The sequence below is a fragment of the Orycteropus afer genome, unplaced genomic scaffold, assembly GCF_000298275.1.
Source record: "Orycteropus afer afer isolate SDZICR_OR568_19922 unplaced genomic scaffold, OryAfe1.0 scaffold00023, whole genome shotgun sequence".
NCBI classification, from domain to species: domain Eukaryota; kingdom Metazoa; phylum Chordata; class Mammalia; order Tubulidentata; family Orycteropodidae; genus Orycteropus; species Orycteropus afer.
The window spans coordinates 18,973,143-18,998,463 of NW_006921610.1; the positions used below are offsets into that span (position 1 = coordinate 18,973,143).

Here is a 25,321-nt window from a genome sequence, read left to right on the forward strand (position 1 = left end):
AAAAAAAAAAAAAAAAGGAAAAACCTAATGTCTCTTGCTGCATGCTTGTAATACAACTCTTTACCCTGAATCTACATTTATTGCTGTGTGTCATCGAGTTGTACCTGATTCATAGCGACCCCTCCCTGGGTTTCTGAGACAGTATCACTATGGAAGTAGATTGCCCAACCTTCCTTCCGAGAAGTGGCTGGTGGGTTTGAACCGCCAGCCTTCTGGTTAGCAGTCAAGTGCCTTAGGCATTATGCTACGAGAGAGTCTACATTTAGCTTCCTACAGATCCCTCACTTATCACCATCTCATGCCTTCTCAGTTATGAAAAGTTTCAGCATCTTAAATTCCTTATATGAACTGAAGTCATCCTATCAATTATACTTTTTATTATTTTATTTTCCCTCCTTAATGATCACTTGGAAAACTTTTATTTTCTTTCTCTTTAATATTAATTCCTAGAACTTCTGCAAACTGGTAAGGGAAAGACTGATAACCATATAGAAATATGCAAGGCCCTTAAACAAGCATTTCATAAAAGAGATTCAAAAGACCAATAAGCATTTGCAAGGTCCTCACCAATAATCAGGAAAGTGTAAATTAAAACCTAATTTTGTAACAACTACAAACAAGTCAGAATTGCTAAAATTACAAAGACAAGCAATAAGTAATGTTGGTGAAGATGTAGAACAATAGGAATATTCATACATGCTGATAGAAGTATAAATTAATACAATTATTTAGAAAACTAGCATTGTTGATCATAGTTGAATATTTACATACCTTATGATACGGGAATTCCACTTCTGGTTATACTTAACAGAAACACGTACAAACAATTACCCAAGGAAATCTCTAAGTTTCATCAGAATAGTATTAACTGCAATTGCTCCCAAATGGTTACAATGGAAATAAATAAATTGTGGTCTATTTATGAAATGTAATAAAACACTTCCATGGAAATAAAAACAAACATAAAAACCTATTGCTAGACACATGTATGAATATAACAAACACAATTGTAAGCAAATACACTAAACACAGAAGAATATTATTATATATGAAACCACTTATATAAAGTTTAAAGATAGCCAAAACTAATATATGGTTTTAGAGTCAAGATAACGGTAACTTTTGAGGGAAAGAAACAGGCAACCCTTGGGAAAGAACACAGTTGAGGATTTTGAATTGTTTCAAATGTTCTTTTCATTGATGTTGGTGATGGTTACACAGGTTCAAAATAACTTATTGAGCTATTTTCTCAGTATTTGTGCTCTCAACAGTATACATGCAATTACTAACTTAAAAATACTATGTATTTTTAATTCCAGGCCTGCTTTTCTATCATGATTCAGAGTTTGAGTTATCTACTCTTTTTTTCCCCCTTTAGTTTTTATTATGATTTGGGTGAAAGTTTACAGAGCAAATTCGCTTCCTACAGCAGCTCACATACACTTTGTCTCATGACACTGACTACAATTTACCACAATGCAATAGCTCCCCTCTCACTTCCTCCCCTTAGTTATCTCTTCCTTATGTCCTTCCCTCTCATGTACTCCTAACCCCACACCATCTCCCTGTGCATACATAGCCCTTGTATTCTCCCATGATTGATCTCTCCAATGACTGTGTGTACCAATCACTTGGACTAATTGTTTCCATGTGTCTTTGGTTTTCTTTATTCTTCTTTGCTCTGCATGAGGAAAGACCCATCATTGCATCTAGATGGCTGCTTGCAAGCTTTTAAGATCCCAGTTGCTACTTGCCAAAGTAAGATGTGGAACAATGTTTTTGTGTAGTGTGTTATGCCAACTGAGCTTGATGTCCCCTGTGACTATGGTTCCGAGCCCACAGGTTCAACTACTCAATCCCTCTGGGTAGCAGGCTGAAGCCAAGAAGTGACTACAGCCTTGTCCCTTGGCAGCTCTACTATATACCTGAAAATTCGTACAGAACATACAAATACACTTGTAGAAACATTGTCTGCCCACGTTATACATGGTCTTGGGTACACTCCCCCCCTGCATGGACATACCTAATATAGTTCAGCCTGTCCACCCATCTATCCACCTGTGATAGTTGGAGCTGTGGGTCAACTTGGCTGGACCACAATTCTGTGATCCCATGAAGGGATCAGATGAATATGTTTTGAGCAGCCAATCCGTTGAAAGGGAGTTTCCCTAGGGGTCTGGTGTTTCCAGTATATTAATGGACATCCTGGAAAAAGAGACACTCTTCTGTGGATCAGGATTCTGTTGTGCTGCCTACAATTGTCCATGAGCGAACAATCCACCATTCGGTGTGGAGATCTTGGATTCGTCATTCACTGGAGTCAACAGCCAGTATATTGTGGGCCAACCTTGAACTCTTCAGCTCCTGCAGCTGCAAAAGTTGGAAAAACTTCCAGCTTGACGTTTGATCCAAGAACTTTGGACTTGCCAGCTTCTATAAGTGTGTGAGCCATTTTCCTAAGATAAATTTCTCTTTTTCTCTATAAGCTTTATTGGTTTTGTTTCTCTAGAGATCCCAGTCTAACACACCACCTATATATCATTGTTTACCTTCACTGACAATGCAGTACTGCATGTGCAAAAGAGTTCATCTTTGTTGCCTGTACCTCCCACACACCTCTCTATATCTTCTTCTTCCTCAATGCCACTGTGTTGATTACTCCCATTTGGTATATTGCCCTTCTCTTCACCCACATCAATACTTGTCTCTACCTATCTAACAGTGTTCCCTCCTTCTCCCTCCACTCCCACCCCTGGTAACCAACAAAGAAAATTTCCTTCCACCCAGAAACCTTTCCTTGACTTTTTACAGTTACAGACTAATACAATATTTGTCTTTCAGTGATTGACATATTTCACTGAGCATGTCTTCCAAGTTCTCCACATTATGAGGTATTTTACAGATTCTATATTATTCTTTAGGGCTGCATAGTATTCTGTTGTGTGTATGTACCATAGTTTGTTATCCATTGCTCAGCTGATGGACATGTAGGTTGTTTCCATCTTTTGGCTATTGTAAATAGTGCTGTGATGAACATGCGTGTGCATATATCGGTTCTTGTCCTGGCTCTCACTTCTTTAGGATACATACCCCATAATGGAATTGGTGGGTCAAATGATATTTCTAATTCCAACCTTTTATGGAATCACCATACTGCTTTCCACAGTGGTTGTATCATTCTACAGTCCCACCAGCAGTGTATGAGAGTCCCAATCTCTCCTCATCCTCACCAGCATTTGTTATGTTCTGTTTTGTTGAACTTTGCTACTGGTGCTGGGGCAAGATGGTATCTCATTGTTGTTTTGATGTGCATCTTTCTAATGGCCAATGATCATGAGCATTTCTTCATATGTTTGTTGGCCACCTCTTTGGTGAAGTGTCTAGATAAGAAGAAATTAAGAGAATTTGTAAAAACTAGACCAACCTTATCCTCTTTGGTGAAGTGTCTATTCACGTCTTCAGCCCATTTTTTAATTGGATTATTTGATTTTTGTTGTTGAGGTGTTAGAGTTTTCTATAAATATTAAAAATAAATCCATTCAATGAAAACTTTCATTCTAAAAAATTCAAGGATTTTTTTAATTTCATTTTTTTCATTTCTTCTATTACCCAGTCATTCTTAAAGAGGGTGTTGTTCAGTTTCCATGTGTTTGTTTTTTTTTTCCCATTGATCTTCTTATTGCTGATTTCTAATTTGATAGCATTGTGATCTGAGAAAATGCTTTGCAGTATTCTAATGTTTTTAAATTTATTAAGGCTTGTTTTATGGCCTAACATATGGTCTATTCTGGAGAGTGTTCCATGTGCACTGAAAAATAAGGTATGTTTTGCTGTTATTGGGTGAAGTGCTCTGTAGATATCTATAAGGTCAAGTTGGTAGATTGTATTATTTAGCTCTTTTGTGTCTTTGTTGAATCTCTTTCCAGTTGTTCTATATTTCATTGAAAGTGGTATACTAAAGCCTCTTACTATGACTGTGAGTCATCTATTTGCCTTTTTAATTTGGTTAATGTCTAATTTATGTATTTTGGGATTTTCATTGGGTCCATAGATATTTCTTATGGTTATATCTTCTTGTTCAATTGATCCTTTAATCATTAGATAATATCCCTCTTTGTCTCTTATTATGGTGTTTTTTTCCTGAAAGTCAATTTGATCAGTAATTAATATTGCCACTCCTGCTGTTTTTTTGTTGCAATTTGCTTGATAAATCTTTTATAACCTTTGGTTTTTAGTCCATTTTTGTCTTTATCTCTAAGGTCTGTTTCTTGTATACACCATATCGATGGGCTATGTTTTTTTTTTTTACCCAGTCTGCACCTCTTCATCTTTTGAGTGGTGCATTTAATCTATTGATGTTCAGTGTAATTATTGACAAGTATGAATTACTTGCTGTCATTTTGGTAAGTGTTTTTTCATGGTGTTGCTGGGTTCTTTGTTCTATATAATTTTTTGTGCTGAGCTCATTATATTTATGAATTGTATTATAATTTCCTTTGTTGCTATCAGTTCAGTATTTGCTAAATAGTTTGCTCCTCCTCTTTTGTATTGTGATGTGAATGTTTATCATTTTTCTTTGAGGTTACCCTGTGATTTATAATTTTCTCCCAGAGTTTAGAACAGTCCATTCTCTCTTGCAACTGTCTTGATTTCCTTACCATTTAGAAATTCAGTAAGTACACTATTTTTTCCCTCTTTTTGTTTTGCAGCTGTCCTCATTTTCCAATTGATGTATCTGGTTCTCTGTTTACAATCCTGTAAGCTTATTTTACTTTGGATACTTCCATAACTGGGTTGCTTTCTGGGTTATGCTATCTTTTGTATTAGTGGTTGGTTGTTGTTTGCTATTATTCGTTCTCTGTTCAAAAGGACTCCCTTTAGTATCTCTTGTAAGGTAGGTCATGTTTTTTAAAATTTTCTTATTTCTTCTTATCTAGAAATCTCCTAATTTCACCATCATATTTGAGGGACAATTTTGCCGGATAAATAATTCTTGGTTGGAAATTTTTCTTCTTCAGGGTTTTATATATAGCATTTCATTGCCTTCTCACATGCATGGGTTCTACTGAGAAATCAGAGTGTTATCTTATTGGTTGTCCTGTGTAGGTAACTTTTAGTTTTTTCTGTGCTGCTTTCAGGATTCTTTCTTTCTCTTTGGTTTTCATGAGTTTGATGATGATATGTCTTGGTGATTTTCTTTTAGGGTCTATCTTGTTTGAGATTCATTGGACTTCCTGAATGGATATATTCTCATCTTTCATCATATCAGGGAAGTTCTCTTCCAACAAATCTTGGACAATTTCCTCAGTGGTTTTGTTTTTCTCTTCCTGTTCTGGAATTCCAATTACATGTAGGTTATTCCTTTTGATGGTATCCCACATGAACTTAGGCTTTCTTCATTATTTTGATCTTTTTTTTCTGATTGATTCCATTCCAAAGAAGTATTCAGTTATTTGTCTTCAAACTCATTAATTCTGTCTTACATTTGTTAGATTCTACTCCTTTGCCCTTTCAATGTGTTATCTATTTCTGAAAATGTAATATTAATCTTCTGGATTTCTATCTGCAGATTTTGTATAATTTCTAATTTTTCATGTAATTTGTCATTTTCTTGTATTTTCTTCTGAAATTGTTCTAGGGTTTTTCCTGTTTTCCTTAATTTTGGCAGTGTATTCCTTGATCTGACTCTCAATCCTTTGAAGGTACTTAAATATAATTCTTTTGAATTCTTTGCCAAGGAATTCCAATGTTGCTGCTTCTTTAGGGATGTGTTCTGGGCTGTATCTTTCCCCCTTGTTTCTACTGCTTTATCTTGCTTCTTTGTGTGGACAGTGATAGTTTGTTGTCTCCAAGACATTGTGACATTTTTCTATTTAGATCTCTGCTAACTGCTTTTAAGGAGCAGTTGAGGGTGAGTCAGGGTCTTCTTGGTGGTCATTTATTGTTGGCCAGTTGGTGGAGAAGGAAGTGGTGGCTCTCACTCAGTAAATGGAGATGAATGATGTTCAAGTGTGGTTGTGTTGCATGGGCACAGCTGCTGTCTCACACTCAGTTAGACAAAAACAATGATTGAAAAAACATCAAAAAAAGTAAGAGCAAGAAGACGAAAAATGCACCACATAAACATACAGGAACAATCACCAAAAAAAGAAAAGGAAAGAAAAAAAAAAATCTGCAATATCTGGAGACTATGCAAAAGCAATTAGGAGAATAATGAGAAAAAAAATGGGAAACATACAAAAAGAAAAATAAGGAATGAGGTTAATCATGAGAAAGAAAAAAATGGGAACCAGAAACCAGGAAGAGAGAAAAAGCTGAAAACTAGAACTTGGGAAGGGCAGAATAAAGAATAATAATAAAAAGGACAAACAAAATAATAATAATAATAATAGTAATGATTTTAAAACAGACAAAAATAAACAAACTGAAAACAAAAACAAAAAACATCTGGGCAGGGCAGGGCAGAGTACCCAGACTCCATCAGAGCACACAGACCAGGATGGAATTCCTGCCAGCCCAAAAGGTGGGTAGGAGTGGGGGATGAATGCACCTCCATTCACCAAGAGAGTGTGGGGTATAAGAGTAAGAAGGGGAATATAACACCTTTCCAGTCATTGGCATCTGGACTGTCCTTGCTGTTCCTGGTAAGTGCAGCCTATTATTAAGTCCCTGAAATCTGAGAGAATGGTGTGGCTTTAAATATCCAAAATGGTCAAATCACTTTAAAACATTCAAAATGGCTGCAGCCTCTGGACAGGGAAAAGTCCACAGCTCAGGGAAAAGTCCATCTCCTTCTTCGTTATTTCCCCTTTTATTCACCAGCCACCATTGCAGTCCTCTGTGCATCCCCTGGCTAGCAGGGCTGATTTTTAGGTTAATTCTTAGGTCTTACCACCACATGGCAATATCCAACCTGTCTGTTCCATCAGGATCACTGACAGATGGCAGCTCCATATGTCTCCTTTTTTGGTGTTTTTATGCCAGTTCTTCTAGTAGTTGGAGTTTAGTCCACTTCTGTAGCCTTTCAAAGCTCAGGGTTGCAGGATTATCTTCTGAATCTGTGTTAATTGGTTCTCTTTTTCTTTGTTGAGGAGGGTCTATGTAGTTTGTCTGGTTATTCTGCCATCTTACCAGCACCTCCTCCACATAATCTACTCTTAAAACTCTCATTGCCTCACCTCAAGATCATATTTGGTTCCTATCATACTGAAGATATTTGGAAGACAGCTACCTCGCCAACTGATGGAAGAGATCCATATTTGAACCTATTCCAAAGAAAGATGATCCCACAGAATGCGGAAATTATCAAACAATATCATTAATATCACATGCAAGTAAAATTTTACTGAAGATAATTCAAAAATGATTGCAGCAGTGTATTGACAGAGAGTTCCAGTAATGCAAGGTGGATTCAGAAGAGGATGTGGAATGAGGGATATTATTGCTGATGTTAGATGGATAATAGCTGAAAGGAAAGAATAGCAGAAAGATATTTACTTAGTTTTATAGACTATGCAAAAGCATTCAATTGTGTGGATGATAACAAATCATAGATAATTGAGAAGAATGGGAATTCCAGAACACTTGATTGTACTCAAGAGGAAACTTTCATTTGCACAGAACAAGGAGATACTGCATGGTTCAAAATCAAGAAGGGAGTGTGTGAAGGTTGTATCCTTTCACCATACTTATTCAACTTGGATGCTGAGCAAATAATCTAAGAAGCTGGACTATATGAAGAAGAATGTGACATCAGGATTGGAGGAATGCTCATTAACAACCTGTGATATACTGATGACACAGCTTTGCTTGCTGCAAGTGAGGATGACTTGAAGCACTTACTGAGGAATATTAAAGAGTACAGTCTGCAGTATTGATGACACTTCAAAATAAAGAAAACAAAAATCCTCACCACTGGTTCAATAAACAGCTTCACGGTAAATGGAGAAAAGATTGACGTTGTCAAGGATTTCATATCACTTTTTGTGCAATTAACACTAATGGAAGCAGCAGTCAAACATCAGACAATGTGTTGCATTGGGCAAATCTGATGCAAAAGACCTCTTTAAAGTAATGAAGAACAAAGATGTCTCCTTTGAAGACTAAGGTTCACCTAACTCAAGCCATTGTATTTTCAATGGTCTCTTATGCGGGTGAGAACTGTACAATGATTAAAGAAGACCAAGGAAGAGTTGATGCTTTTGAGTTGTGGTGTTGGCGAAGAATACTGAGAGTACTATGGACACCTAAAAGAATTATCAAATCCCTCCTGGACAAAGTGCAGCCGAATGCTCCTTTGAAGAGAAAATTGCCAGATTTCCTCTCACCTACTTTGGTCATGTTGTCAAAAAGAACCATTCCCTTGAAAAGGATATCATGCTTGGTAAAGTGGAGGGTCAACAAAAAAGGGGAAGGCCCTCAACAGGTGGATTGATACAGTGGCTGCAACAATGGGCTCAGGTACAACAGGGATTGTGAGGATGGCACAAGACTGGGCAGTGTTTCGTTCTGTTGTACATAGTGTCCCTATGAATCAGAGATGACTTGACCACACCTAACAACACCACCACCACTACCATACTGAAATTTTCCTTTCACTTCGGTAATGCTGAGTGACTCTACTATGCCCTTTTCCTGGAATACCCTATCACTTTCTTGATTCACACCTTTAATTTTCTCTTTCTCTCTCTCTTTAGCCTTCTCTACAGACCATTCAGGAGATCTGTGTAGGTCCACATTTTAAAGAGAAACTTTTATCAATCTCAAATGAAAATGAGGACTTGACTAGTAAGAGCATAACCATTTTTAAGAATTTTTGATAATGGATGAATGTAAGTCTGCTATATGATGCCATAGCATGTAACTTTGAGGCAATATTCAGATTGTGATTTCTCATTCCTATTTTCCTTTATTTAACTAAGAGCTCTATGACATTTTTACCCAGTGAGCACTTATTCTCTCTCTTTCTATATATATATATATATATATAAAGTCTGCAAAATGGTGAAAAAATAGTTTCAGGAATGAAAGGATTAAAAAAAGAATTATATATATCCCTTAACTAGACAAATTTTGTTCTTTTTTCTTTTTATAAGTAATAAAATAAAAATAATTATATCTAAGCCACTTCCCATATTTTCAGGTCCTTTGGAGACAATAGTAGAGGGGGAACCACCACTTAAGGTCTAAATATATGCAGTCCAATAAATGTTTTATACTCTTCCTTCTCACACTGAATTTATGAGGTGATAACTGCTATCCCAAATTAACAGATTATAACAGAGATTCCTGAAAGTTAAGTAACTTGCCAAAGGTCATAAAGCAATTAAATGACCTAGTCAAGATTTGAATCTCAGACTAGGTGATTTCAAAGCCTATAGTCTTCCTTCTTTTTCTTCCTACCTCATTTTTTATGAAGGCTAATGAGACACTCATGCATATCAAGGGAAACAGGGGCTGCTGATTACCTGTGTAACATTTTAAAATATGATTTTTTTATAAGCATCCCTTTATTTTGGTTCTTAACATTTAATATCTAAATTAGAAGATATTATCTTTATATCTTTTGTAATGCACCACTTTCACAGTTATTTATCAAACCAGTTGGAAGTCATGGTTAGAAATTCCTAGAGTCTGTTGATAACTGTGCTAAATTTCTTTTCATTAGTTACGTTCATTACCTTCAATAACTGAGTAGATTAACTAGACCTTACACATATATTAATCCCATAACTTATTAAATTTCAGAATAAAATTCTATTGTCAATTCTTAAATACATGACTTGATTGCTGAATCAAATAGAACTGTTATTTAAGAATTTTAAGTACAAATTATAACTATTGAATGTTGTTACTCTGATTTCTTTCTTTAGGCAAATAACTACTAAAAATACATTTGGTAAACATTATAGACAAAGAGACATGATTTCAAAATGATAATTTAAGTGTGATTTAGTAATGTGCAGGGAAAAATTCATATTGCAGGCAGTATAATAATTTCTCAAGATTCTTAGCATAGAACAGAAGCTAAAGAATAAAGTGGCTTTCTTAAAGTAACTTGTATAAAAATCAATCTACTGATAAAATTTAATTAGGAATGCACCTAAGATTAACTGAGAATTGAATTCTATTTAGAATGAGTTTTATTATAACAAAGTACCAGAGTTGAGTCTCTCATAGTTTTAACATGTAGCTGATAGCCCCAGTTTTCTGCCTGCCTTCTGCTTATTGAGTAGCTCAGTACCAATGATATCACCTGCCAGAAGCTCACCTGTCCTGCTGACTTGAGGCAAAACACTGGAGAACAGCTGCTAATAAGGTGAGACCAGAGGTGTCAAAAACTGAATGAAGGCCATCTTGAGGTGGCCAAGATGGTGGATTAGGGAGATATACTATCTAGACTCTCTACAACAAAGACTGGAGACCCTAAGTGAAATGTATATGTTTGACAATTCTGGAAACGAAAGCTTCCAAGGAAAAGATAAAGAAGTAGATCAAATACCAATTAGAAGAGGAAACTGAATGAAAACAACAAACAAGGAGGCATACGGAGTGGTGAGTGGCCAATAGGCCCGAACAGTATGGCTATTTTGAATGATTGCAAACAGCATTCTAATTAAGGCAGAAATGAGGTAAGAAGCTCTCCCCAACCACAGATACACCAGCACCCATATTGGTAATAAGTGACCAGAGAGATGTGATACTCTTCCCAGCCTGCACAACCTCTCAGTGACCAGACATACAATCCCCATCCCTACCTACTCAACAGCCAATCCACCTACAGCCAGTGCTGTGCTGCATTGTTTTTTCTTTCTCTTAGTTCTACTCTTTTACCTCCTCTCTTTTTTGTTGTTTTCTTTTGTTTTCCTACCTTTTCTTCCTCCTTTATTTTTTTTTTGGTCTTTGATCCTGCAAAGTGAATGATATAACTTTATTGCCTCCTCAGTCAACATTTACCACACAAAATAAGAAAATGAACAGGTCACAATAAACTCCCAAGAAAAAAAATTGTCCAGGCCTAGAGAGCTCCCTTGGTGAACTCTACCAAAAATTCAGAGCGGTGCTCACACTGATTCCCCTCATATTCCTTCAAAACATAGAAATGGATGGAATACTCCTGAAGACATTCTCTGAAGCAAGAATAACACTGATACCCAAACCAGGCAAAGACACCACTAAAAAAGATAATTATAGACCAATATCTTTCATGAGCATAGAAGCAAAAATTCTCAACAAAATCTTAGCCAATAGAATCCAACAACATATCTAAATAAATAAATAAAATACATCTTGAGCAAGTGAAATTTATACCAGGAATGAAAGAAGTATTCAACATTAGAAAAATAATCAATTTAATCCACCACATAAATAAAAGAAAAGAACAACATGGTCATATAAACTGATGTAAAAGAGGCATCCGACAAAAATTTAACAGCCATTCCTGGTGAAAATTCTCAGCAAAATAAGAGTAGATGGTAATTTCATCAATATGATTAAGGGCATATACACAAAACCAATGGCCAACATTAATCTCAGTGGAGAAAGATGGAACATATTCCTCTTACAAATGGAAAACAAACAAGGATGCACTTTAACCTCCCCCTATTCAGTATTGTATTGGTAGTCATAGCCAGAGTGATAAGACAATAAAGGAAAAGAAAAGACATCTGAATTGGAAAAGAAGTAAAATTATATCTATTTGCAGATGATATGATTTTAAGCATAGAAAATCCTAAAGATTCAGCAAGGAAAGTACTGGAACTAATGAAAGGATGCACCAATGTGGCATGGTACAAGATCAATATTCAAAAATCAGTCAGATTCCTCTACATTAATAAAGAGTATTCTGATAAAGTAATCAGGAATACAATACCATTTACAATAGCCATCTAAAAGATGAAGTACATAGGAATAATTCTAACCAGAGAGACAGAAGACCTATACAAAGTAAACTGCAAAATTCTACTACAAGAAGCCAAAGAAACCTACAGAAATGGAAGAATACACTATGCTCATGGATAGGAAGACTTAATATTATGAAAATATCAGTACTACTCAAAGTGATCTACAGATAAAAAGCAATCCTAATCCAAATTACACTCTTCAGAAGGAAGATGGGGCAATTTACTTCTGTAGTGATACTGCCTCAGAAACCCTAGGAGGGGTTGCTATGAGTTGGGTCCTACTCGACAGCACAAAGCAACAACAACAATCCAAATTTCATCATGATTCCTTTGTTGTTATTGTTATGTGCCCTTGAGTCAACCCGACTCATAGTGACCCCTCCTTGGGTTTCCGAGGCTGTATCACTATGGAAGTAGAGATTGCCCAACCTTCCTTCCGGGGAGTGGCTGGTGGATTTGAACCACCAGACTTCTGGTTAGCAGTCAAGTGCCTTAGGCACTATGCTACCAGAGCTCCTTCATGATTCCTTAGAGAGATGGGAAGACTAATCACTAAATTTATGTGGAAAGGAAAGAGAACTTGGAAAAGCAAAGCACTTCTGCAAAAGAAGAACAAAGTAGGAGGTTTCACACTCATCAATCTCAAAACCTACTATACAGACACAGTAGGCAAAACAGCCTAATACTGGTATAATGACAGGCACATAGACCAATGAAATAGAATTGAGAACCCAGAAATAAACACTTCCACCAATTGATAGATAGTTGATCTTTGGCAAAGGGCCAAAACCCATCAAATGAGGAAGAGATAGTTTCTTTAACAAATGGTGCTGGCAAAACTGGATGTGAATTTGGAGAAAAATGAAACAGGATCCATATTTCTCACCATATACAAAAACTAACTCAAGATGGATCAAAGACCTAAATGTAAAACCTAAAATTATAAAGATCATCAAAGAAAAAAGAAGGCCACACTTAGGGGTCCTAATACATGGCATAAATACACTATCAAACATAACTGAAAATGCACAAACCAGCAGAAGATAAATTAGACCACTGAGACCTTCTAAAAATTAAATTCACGTGCAACTCAAAAGACTTCACCAAAAGATTAAAAAGAGAATTTACAGACAATGAATGCCATATTGGGTAAGGGAATAATCTCTAAAATTTATAGAAAACTTCAACCCTTCAACAGCAAAACTATTCAATTAAAAAATGGGCAGAGGGCATGAACAGACACTTCACCAAAGAAAACATTCAGAAGGCCAACAAATGCACAAAGAAATAGTTATGATCATTAGTCATTGAGAGATGCAAATCAAAGCAACAATACAATACCATCTCACTCCAGCATTAACAGTAAAGTTGAAAAAAAAAAAAGAAAACAACAAATATTAGTGAGGTTAGAGAGAAAGTGGAACACTCATGGGCTGCGAGTAGGAGTGTAAAGTGGTGTGACCACTGTGGAAACGGTATGATGATTCCTTAAAAACTGGAAATAGAAATAGCATGTAATCTAGAAACCTTACTACTAAGGATATATTGTAGAGAATTAAGAGCTATGATGGGAATGGATACATGCACACCTATGCTCGTTGCAACATAATTTACAATAGCAAAAACATGGAAACTACCTATATGCCCGTCAACAAATGAATGGATAAACAAGCTATGAACATACATACAATGGGATTGTTTTAAAGAAAACTATGGATCTGTGAAACACCTCATGCATGGATGAATGTAGAGGACATTTTCCCAAATGAAATTAGTCACAAAAGGATGAATACTATATGATACCACTACTGTAAAAAGTCAAGAAAAGGTTAAGACACAAAAAGGAACATTCATTCTTTGATGTTTACCAGGAGGGAAAAGGAGAGAAAATCACAAACTACAGGGTAGACACATATTGACTTGTGCGTAGGGAAGGTAATATGCAATAAGGGTGAGGTCATCATAAAACGATCAAGGCAAAAGAAGATACTGGGAAGAACACAAGAGTTAAAGGCAACAGAAGTAAATACTGCTACATATACAATCACATAATAACAGTAATAACAATAATCTATGAGTGGATATTGTTTTGGTTATGAGTGCTGCTCTGACAGAAATATACCACAAATAGGATGGCTTCAACTAAAGAAGTTTATTCTCTTACAATTTTGGAGGCTAGAAGTCTGAGTTCAAAGTGGCAGGCTCTAGGGGCTGGGTGAAAGCCCCTCAAACTTGGGCTTTGGCTCTGCCTCCTGCTCCCAGCCCACTGAAGCTGGAGGCTTTTCTTCACTCAGGCCGCTGCTGGCTGCTGAGGCTGACAAACCCAAGGCTGACAAGCAAAAAGGCACAGTTTCAATGTTATCAAACAACATGGAAGGCCACTAATTCAAATCCAGAAGTCCTAAGATCAGCAGGACATGGCAGGCTATTGAACAAAGATTTGGGTTCAAGCATGCCAAAAAGCTGGAAACCTTCTTCAAAGCTACTTCTTATACACTGCTTCTTATATACTGGAAGCAGACCACATCTCTAAAGCTGCTACTCAGTTGCTCCAGGAGATTCCAACAAAGACTTGATTGCCAATCTCACTATGGGGAATGACTGTATCCAATTGCCCAGCCACTCAACCAGGCCCAGCCAAGTTGACACACAAACTTAACTACTACAGATACATAGATAGACACACAAGCTGAACAGATGTAGGAAGGCAAATATGACTACACTCACAAACATATATATGTTTGGCAGAGGATATTTCCACTTATGTATTTATATGTGCTGCAAATATATCCATGAATATAATAGGGCATAAAGGGAACAAAGTTGTGAAAACTTCTTAAACGTAGTCAAACACATTGAGTGAATGAATTACTGTGCCTGGGTGCTCAGGACCATAGTCTCAGGGGACACTAAGGTCAATTGGCATAATATAGTTCACAAAGACAATGTTCAATATTTTACATTGTTGAGTATATCTGGAGTCTTAAAACTTGTGAATGGCCATTGTGGTAGTGAAGATTGTGTGTCGACTTGGCTGGGCTGTGGTTTTGAGTGGCTGGTAGCTGGATGTAGTTATTCGCCATGATGAGATTGTAATCACCTTCATGATGGAATCATTTGTGAGCAGCTAAGTAGTTGTCTTTAGGGTGTGTCCTGCTTCCAGTGTAAAAGGAGAAGCTTTCAGAAGGGTGTCTAGCATTTTTGCACATCTAGATCCAGCCTTTGGCTGAGTCTTCATGTCAGTGGTGTGCCGTGTTGCCTGCCAATCTTGAGATTGTTCTTGGAATTGAAGCAGTGCTCTTCCTGTTGCCTGATGATCTTGAGATTGTGCCATTCTACCTGTCGACCTTGGATTTGCCAGCTTCAGCAGTTGCATGAAGAGAAGTTACAAAAAGCCTCCAGCTCCAGTGGGCCTGGAATAAGAGGCAGAGCTGAAATTCAAGGTTGAGGAGCCTTCTCCCAGCCCCTAGAGCCAGCACTGAATTTGGACTTCTAGCCTCCTAGACTGTAAGAAAATAAATTCCTGTTTGTTAAGCCATCCATTTGTGATATGTCTGTCATAGCAGCACTAGAGGACCAAGACAGCCATCTAGAGTGCAATTATTGGTTTTTCTCTGTCCAGAGAAAAGAAGAGTGAAAAAAATCAAAATCACAAGGAAACAATTATCCTAAAGGACTAATGAACCATGTCAATCTCAACCTCCTTGACCCTGAGACCAGAAGAACTTGATGGTGGCCGGGCACCACTGCTGACTGCTCTGAAAGGGATCACAATAGAAGATCTTGGATATATATAGAGAAAAATGTGGAATAGAACTTCAAAATAATAAAAACAATCAGAATTACTGTTCTGATAGAGACTGGTGGAACCTCTGAGCCTATGGCCATTAGATACCCTTCTAACCTGGAATTGAACTTGCCCCTGTGACTCAACTTCCAGTCAAACAATAGACAGTCCTATAAGGTGAACAAAAACACCAGGGAGATACACACTTTTTAGAACAATCAATAATATGAGATCAAAAGGACAGCATTTGCCAGAGGTAAATCTCAGAAGGCAGGAAGGGATACGATGGAGGACAGATGGAAACAGTAAACACAGGGTGGAGGTAGAAGAATAGTGCTACATTGTGGGGATTGCAATCAATGTTATAACACAAAATGTGTATGAATTATTGAATGGAAAATCAATTTGCTCTGTAAACTTTCACTTAACTCACAATAAAAAGTATTTTTTTTTAAATGATTTAAATACAGATACCTAAAGCAAAGAATAATACATTTCTCTCTGTGTATATGTGACGGCTTTCTCTTTTTCCCCAACTCTTAAAATAACTTTTTATTGTTAGTTGCCAATGAGTTGATTCTGACTCATTGTGACACCATGTGTGTAGAGTAGAATTGTTCCTTAAAGCTTTCCAGGCTGTGACCTTTCAGAAGCAGATTTCAAGGCTTGTCTCTCAAACTGTCAACATTTCAGGCAGAAGTTGAAGGCATCACCATTTCATGACCCAGAGTTCCCAAAATAATTTTAGACATGTTCAGATAGAGAAAGATATTTCATAAGAACTAGTTTTAGAACACTCCTCAGTTTGAGCTTAGCAAGGTGAGAATGAGGGAATTATGTACATACTTTTGCTTGCCCAGCTTTTGTGATGGCAGGAATATTAAAGAGCTGGCCAGTATAAAAATGCACCCCACAGAAAAGGATCACTGCAATGGAATCTCCTTCCTTCTCAATCACTTCAAAGATATCCTCCATTCTCAATGTTTCTTCCCCCTAAAGCAGAGTTAAGCACAAGTTATATTATGTCCTCAGTAATATATTTGTCATTTCATATTTCCAATCTACATTTCACCATGAAGTCTTTCTCATCAAAAGAAATATCAAAATTTTTGTTTTGCTTTCAAATTTCAGACTAATGATCTTGAAATACTTGGCAAATGAGAAGCATTTGAGCATGATTTTCGTTATTATTAAGAAATGAGAATAAAATAGTGAAAAGAGATGTCAAAGTGTAAGTCATCACAAAAGCCTACTTGATCGATTTGGCCCCCAGGTTTTCAATTAATCTTTGCTGTCTGCACACCTAAAGGAGCTCTGGTGGTGCAGTGCCTAAGGCATTTGACTGCTAACCAGAAGATTGTTGGTTCAAATCTACCAGCTCCTCTGTAGAAGGAAGACTGGGCAGTCTACTTCTGTAAAGATTTACCACTTTAGAAACCCAATGGGGGCTGCTGTGAGTCAGAATTGACTTGATTGCAGTGGGTTTAGTTTTGGTTTGGTTTATCTGCACACTTATAAATGGTTTTTTCCTTATTCCAATCCAAGAAGAACATAGTAAGTTCAAGAAGTTCAAGAAATATTTTTACAAAAGGAATTTGTTAGAAATTGGTATTTTACTTATATGTCTAATATCAAGTTATTTTCCCAGAAAAAAAAAGTATCTATCTTTCATCTGTGTATTGCCTAAACAATCGAAAAAGTAAAAGCTACTAAAACCAGATCTAAAGACTAAGACTCAAACATGAAGAGAAATAATAAAAAAACTCTAAATGATCAGGGTTTTATTCCCCCATACCGCCCTACCTTGGACAACTGATTGATCACTTAGTAAAACTGTGAATAAATTTAGATTTTATTTTATAAAAGTTTTGAACAGAAAGGAGTGAGCTGAATAGAAAGTATTTGATTTTATCCTAAAAAATCTAATCTCCTTTTGAAGTATCCATGGCTTTTCTTCATTACTAAAACTGGCTTGATTCTGAGGTCAAGAATCACTAACTGCATTCATATTTGAGGGAATTATCAATAAGGTAATGATGAATTTTCCTTCAGTAATTTATATTTTTTTAAGTTCTGCTACTTGTCAATTACTCTGCTCCATGTTAAGCACATAAATAAACCAATAGAATACATACTTTAGTTTCTACTAGAAGCCTGGCACTTGTTTAGAAATAGGCTGGGGGCTATCCTTCACTTGGACATCTAGTAAAACAGGATTGCTATTGCTATTTAAGTCTCTGAATTATTAAGTAGATGTTACTTATAAAGTGAAGGTTTGATGAGATATATGTACACAGTGTACACACTGTGCATGTATATGAAAATAACTAAAATTGCTAGCATAAAAATCTAAAACTCCTTATTCTTAGAAGACTCTAACAGGGTATTTCTATCATAATTTTAAATAAAAGTAAGAAAATATTATATGTGATAATACTTTAAATCTCCAAAGAATCAGTATTAAGCAAATAAGAAATATATTTTTTCAACTGTAGGATTTGACCCTTTCTTATGTTAACTTGCTCTGAAGTAGTAATGTTTGGATGAACCCCTGAAACTGTTGCCCTGAAATAGTCTTTAAACCTTAAACCAAAGGTATCCCCTGAAATCTTCTTAAAACCAAACAATAGATTGGTTTAGCCAGTTAAAAAAAAAATCTGCCTTCAGCATTATACTCTTTTAAGAACTATCTATGTGAGATCAACTTGACAACAGCAACTCACAGGAGTATATAGTGGAGGAAAAAAAAAGATTGGATAGGAACTTTAGGGGGCAATGAGTTTATGTTAATGGAGGAGGGACATCTTAGAGGAAGAGGACAAGAATGATTGCACAGCTTGAAGAATGCAATCAAGCCACTGAATTGTACATGCAAAAACTGTTGAATTGGTGAATTTTTTAATATGTATATTCTCAAAAACAACAAAAAAATAAATAAAAAAAATTTAAATAAATAGTAATGCTAAAAATTCACCCCAGGTCTAGGATTAACTCATGAAGCTCCACTCCACCACTAACATGAACACTTCTGATATATTCAACAAAGCAACTCACTGCATTGAGTTGATTCTGACTCATAGTGACCCTGATTAGGTTTCTAAGGCTGTAAATCTTTACAAAAGTCAATTGCCTCATCTTCCTCCTGCTGAGCAGCTGGTGGGTTTGAACAGCTGACCATCTGGTTAGCAGCCAAATGCCTTACTCACTATGGCACCAGAGCACCTTTATGATATATTAGCTATTTTCATTTATTCTAGAAGTTAGTAATTTATATATGATGTATGAAATGGATATCTTCTTACAAGTGTGAGAACTTCTTATTCTATTAATTTATTGCATGTTGTTGGCAAGGAGAATAGAGTAGGTGTTTAATTTCGTCAAAGTAATTCTGGGTTGAAAGAAATAATTGTTCAAACATTAGTTTAACAGCCTGGGAACATCATATCTGAAACCTAAAATTTAGTCTGTCTGATTCTCTTGGTGCTAAATTACACAAACTACAGGGTTTATATGTCACATTTGGTACAACTACTAATGTGAAGTGCACAGTATTTCAGATCTTGAATATATGGTCAAGTAGATGAATTCTTTGTTATCTGTTTTAACATAAAGGAGTCTCAGAGAGAGAAAATACTTTTCTCAAAGTCACATGCCTAAGAAGGGCTGGCTCTGGGGTAAGTCAGCCAGGCTGCAAAACTCAAGCTCTTTACACTACATAATGTTCCTTTCTATACCTCAGCCTAAACAATGAAGAAAGTGTTTGACACACAGATTAATAGGAAACATGAAGGTTGTTGTTGTTGTTGTTATGTGCCGTCAAGTCGGCCCCGACTCATAGCGACCCCTCCTTGGGTTTCCGAGGCAGTATCACTACGGAAGTAGGATTGCCCAACCTTCCTTCCGATCATCATGTTTTTACTACTTCCCTTCGCAGTGAAGAATATGGCAGACTCCAGCAATATCAACAGAAAAATAGTTGGCTTGCCATATAGCTATCTCTTGGAAAAAGAATATAAAAACACTTCTGAGCTAATTCTCTATTTTAAACAAATTACCTAATAGTAACAAAAATAGAAATCTTTTATATTTTCTTGAAAGCTCCATTAAAGTAATGAAAAGAATAAACTTTTGTGGAAAACTGAAGAAAAAAAAATCAATACTAAATAAAAGAATGATGAATATTTATTTCTCTTTCTCATATACCTCTCTTGGCTTTATAATTCGCATACTCTTCTCAACATTAAGTCCGTGAAGTTGAAGCTGTGACTCAATAGCATACTGGAAAAGAAAAGTGATGTATTTAATCAAATCCAATGCACAGAACTACACTGAAATAACAACTCTGCAAACAACTAATGATGCAATAAAAAATTATATTATTATATTAAGTCCAAAGTCAAAGTAACTAAACAGAATATACCAGAAAGGAACAACTTAATATAATTTACATAGAAATCTGAACACTCTTGGAAACATGGATTAGTAGAAATGGATGGAAACTTAGGGATCATTTAGACTTTAAGAATTGGAAGAGATTTTTAGAATAAAGTTTTTAAATCACCTTATTTATGTCAAAACCAAAGTTTATAAAGTAACTAGTTGAGTAGTGTGGATGTGATATTAATAATGTTTGATAATTTCCACATTCTGCAGGATCACTTTTCTTTGAAATGGGTACAAATATGGATCTCTTCCAGTCAGTTGGCCAGGTAGCTCTCTTCCAAATTTCTTGGCATAACTGAGTGAGTGCCTCCAGCAGGGCATCATTTGTTCAAACATTTCAATGGGTATTCTGTCAAATTCTGAAGCCTGGCTGTTTGTCAATTCTTTCAGAGCAGCTTCAACTTCTTGTTTCAGTACCGTTGGTTCTTGGTCATATGCTACCTCATGAAATTGATGAACATCAATCTATTCTTTTTGGTCCAGTGACTCTGTATTCCTTCCATCTTCTTTTGATGTTTCCTGCATCATTCAATATTTTGCCCATAGAATCTTTCAACATTTCAACTCGAAGCTTACATTTTTTTCTCAGTTCTTTCAGCTTGAGAAATGCAGAGCACGTTCTTCTTTTTTGGTTTTTTGACTCCATGCCTTTGTACATTTCATTATAGTAATTGGCTTTGTCTGCTTGAGCTGCTCTTTGAAATCTTCTTTTCAACTCTTTTAGCTTGTCATTTCTTCCATTTGCTTTAGCAAATGTTCAAGGGCAAGTTTCAGAGTCTCTTCTGACATCCATTTTGGTCTTTCTTCCTTTCCTATCTTTTTAATGACCTCTTGCTTTCTTCATGGATGATGTTCTTGATGTCATCCCACCACAACTCCTCTGGTTTTGGGTCATTGGTGTTCAAAGCATCAAATTTGTTCTTTAGATGGTCTCTAAATTCAGGAGGGATATAATCAAGGTCATATTTGGTGCTCATGGACTTCTTTTAACTGTCTTCAGCTTCATTTTGAACATGCATAAGAGTAATTAATGGTCTGTTCCCCGATCAACTTCTGGCCTTATTTTGGCTGAAGATATTGAATTTTCTCCTTTGTCTCTTGCCACAGATGTAGTCAATCTGATTCCTGTGTATTACATCTGGTGAAGTCCACGTGTATAGTCATCACCTATGTTGTTGAAAATAGTTATTTGCAATGAATAATTCGTTGGTCTTGCAAAATTCTATCATGTGATCTCCAGTGTTATTTCTATCACCAAGGCCGTATTTTCCAAGTACTGGTGACTCTTCTTTGTTTCCAACTTTTGCATTCTGATCTCCAATTATAATCAACACATCTTGATTGCATGATCAATCAATTTTAGACTGCAGAAATTGGTGTTGTTGTTGTTATGTGCTGTCGAGTCGCCCCCGACTCACAGCGACCCCTCCTTGGGTTTTCAAGGCAGTATCACTACGGAAGTAGAAATCTTCAATTTCCTCATCTTTAGCTTTGGTGGTTGGTGTGTGAATTTGAATAATAGTAGTAGTAACTGGTCTTCTTTGTAGGTGTATGGATATTATCTTATCACTGACAGCATTGTACTTCAGGACAGATCTTGAAACACTCTTTGTGATGATGAATGACACATCATTCCTCTTTAATTTGTCATTCTCAGCATAGTAGATAATATGATTGTTTGATTAAAAATGGCCAAACCAGTCCATTTCAGCTCACTAATGCCTAGGATATTGATCTTTGTGCATTCCATTTCATTTTTTACAACTCCCAATTTTTCTAGATTCATACTTCATACATTACTGCATGTTCTAATTATAAATAGATGTTTGTGTCTGTTTCTACTCATTTTGAGTCTTGCCACAATAGCCAATGGAGATCCCAAAACTTTACTCTACCTATATCATTAAGGTCATCTCCACTCTGAGGAGTCAGCTCTTCCCCAGTCAAATTTTGAGTGCCTTCTGATATGATGGGCTCATCTTCTGGCACTATATAGGACATTGTGTCAGGGATATTCATAAAGATTTCCAGGAATATATCAGATAGTGTTTCACTGCCATTCATAAGGTTTTCATTGGCCAATTGTTTGTGAAATGGATGGCTTCTTCCTTCTTCTGAGTCTGTCTTAGCTCAGAAGCTCCAATGAATCCTGCCCACCGTGGGTAACCCTGCTGGCATTTTGCAACATGGTGGCATAGCCTCCAGCCTTATAGTAGCACACAAGCCACCACAGGACGACAAATTGACAGGTAAGTTTGTCTCCCTTAATTGTTCTTAACCCTTTTGCAGCTTCCTGCCTTGAGCAATGGCCTTAAAATTGAGCCTCCCCCAAGCAAAAAGCAGCCCCCAAACCCCAGCCCGCCTACCTCAGGCCTCAGCCTTAATATAGAGCCACATCCAAGTGAAAAGCAGCTTCCAAGCCTCAGGCCTGCCTACCTCAGGCCCTAGCCTTAAGATAGAGGCACCCCCTAGTGAAAAGCAGCCTCCAAGGACAATTAAGTACGAGGATCTTGAATATTTTTAAGATATTAGTAGTTTGCTCATTTTTAGTAAAGTAATGGTTATTGATTTGGACATAACTAAGTGCTCTAAAATTACATGAGATAAAGCCTAAGATAGTTAATTGTGATAATATGAAAGCAGAAATGAAGTTGCTCAAACATTAAAACTGAAATATGCTGCATAATTTCCTCAATCCAAAAAGTCATACATTTTATCAAATGACTTGCTGAAAAAATAAAACAATTTCTCTTTTTTGTGCTGTAGGAAATATGTTTAACCTTTAATAAATATTTTTTTAGATTCTAAAGCACCAATTGTTATTGTAGCATACAATGAAAACAAAAGACAAATAAAATTTCATATTCCTATTGTATTTAGCTGAAGGATTAAGCATGGAAATTTGTATTGATTTGATTTTATAAAATAAAACAGTAACAAGAATTAATAAAACATTTATAACTGCATTTGATTTAGACCAGCAGCTTGCTCAATGTTTTTAAAAAGAATAATAAGTCAAAGTTCCTATTCATTCCTTTCCTCCCTTAGCACATGAACAAAAGAAATAAAGCTACAATCTTTTATTTCATTTTTAATAAAAGCCTAAATCAAAAGCATTTGATAGATCTTTTTATTGTAAGGTTACTTAGAAAAGACTAGTGAATAAACATGCAAGTCAAACAAATGATATGCACCTCTAGGAAGAGTGAAAAGGATATAGATACAATTTGAAGAATCCTTACGTGATCTGAAGGGAAGGCTTTGGCTTCCAGAAGAATTTTATACCGTTTTGGTGTAGGCTTAAAAAAGGATAACTGCAATGAAATGGATTTTTTTGAAAAAATAAAAAAATAAAATTTATTCATTTTTCATTTTATGTCACATTTTCACTTTATAATCTACAGCATTTTATAGGTGTTAATTAATTAAACATCTATGATGTCTGTCAAGGGTACCTTTACCAATTAGCATTGATCCCAATGAATTATAAAGAGAAGGAAGATATTGTCTAATTATATTTATCAATGGAATGCAAGCCCAGAGGAGAGGTAAATTACATGAAAACAAATTCTCAAATTTTACTTAAATTTTAATTGCAAAATTATCTTCTAAAAGTATTTGATGGTAATTTCTTTAACATGAGATTGAAATATCATGTCTTATGGATATCATATTTATATCGATTTATCTTTCATTGCTGTTTTGGTTTTCAATACATAACGTTTCCACTGTTTCAAGGTTTTTTGTGGGATTTTATTTTTGACACAATAAAAATATCTCAGTCCTTAGATGAAATAATTACTATTTCTAGAGATACCAGGGACAAATGCCTTGATTGTTCAGCGGGACCTTTCATTTTTGGAAATGAAAATATGGCCTTGGTGATATATGGAAAATACATACTACTTGGTGTAGTTGGAAAATATGGCCTTGGTGATAGAAATAACACTGGAGATCATATGATAGAATTTTGCAAGACCAACGAATTATTCATTGCAAATGAATAATTCCATGTTCCTGGACAATGAGAGTGACAAGGCTAGCAATAAAAGTAATACTTATTGTTAATTAGATATTGATAATGGGCCAGAGTACTAACACAGTTTTCCCACATTATCATGTTTAGTCCATGGGCAGGTCTATGGATAGGTGTTATTGTCCTCATTCTTTATGGAGAAGAAAATTAAGACTTAGAGATGCCAGAAACCCTGCGCAAAGTCAAATTGACATTTCTTAGCTAGGAGTCAAATCTAGCAGTGTCTGAATATAAAAACTGTGCTGTTTAGCATCATACGTAAAATATTCTAAAGCATATTTCTTCAGGCATTTCTCAATAACCTCTTCTCCATTTTATTCATATAAACATTAATATCTCCAATGTACATTTTATCCTTGTAGCCATGTTTCCAAAAATACTAAGAAAATGAATCAAATTTTTTTTGAAACATTAACTCATTACTATATATACCATATCCCAAATCAAGAATATATTTTATATTTTAAGTTCTAAATATTTTTTGAGTATTTAGGATGAAATAAATATTTTAAAAATAGTAACTTGTTTAAGGTACTAGACCTTTTTTTTCTCCCCATATTAGTTTTATTTTTCAATTCTTTTTTAATCCATGTTCAAAAAATAATCTGTAAAAATATAGTGAACCCTGATCCTACTTGGCTAAAATCCAGTATTTTGGAATGTTATCTTTCTAAAAAGTTTAATTCTTTGATAGCATTTGTATATCATTGCTTTGTGTATGGTCCTAAGCAGTTTTTCTTTTTACTCACTGTAATTCTTATTCTTTATGTTCTGAGATAAGAATTGTTTATTATTCTAAAGCTCTTTGTAAGAGTCAACTCTCCTATGATTATGAAGAAGCCATTATATTATGGTCCAGCATTTCCTGATAAGAATGAAAATAACCTCACAACTTATTTAAAAATAAGTAAACCAACAGATGGTCATGCATTAAAGATGGAAAAGCTTCAGATTTTGTAAATGAGTGTATACTAAACATTGGTGGGAAAGGAAACTTACCAGTAGAAGATGTAAATTAACAGTCAAAGCATTCATTAGAACTATTTCTTTCTCATTAGCTCCTGTAAGGTAAACATATCATAATTTAGATACTTCTAAAATAACTCTATTGAAAATACTTGGAAAACAAGGTAGAGAGGCTTCACTCTATCA

At 35.7% G+C, this 25,321-nt stretch overlaps 1 protein-coding gene across 1 annotated transcript in view; it reads right to left on the reverse strand.

The window, feature by feature from the left end:
- The window catches only part of KYNU (kynureninase), a 287,476-nt gene that overhangs the window by 134,446 nt on the left and 127,709 nt on the right, over positions 1–25,321 (reverse strand). Inside the window, 4 exon segments of the mRNA XM_042783650.1 lie at positions 16,537–16,683; positions 19,894–19,968; positions 23,376–23,447; positions 25,169–25,230. Of these exon segments, the coding sequence (XP_042639584.1) occupies positions 16,537–16,683; positions 19,894–19,968; positions 23,376–23,447; positions 25,169–25,230 (356 nt within the window).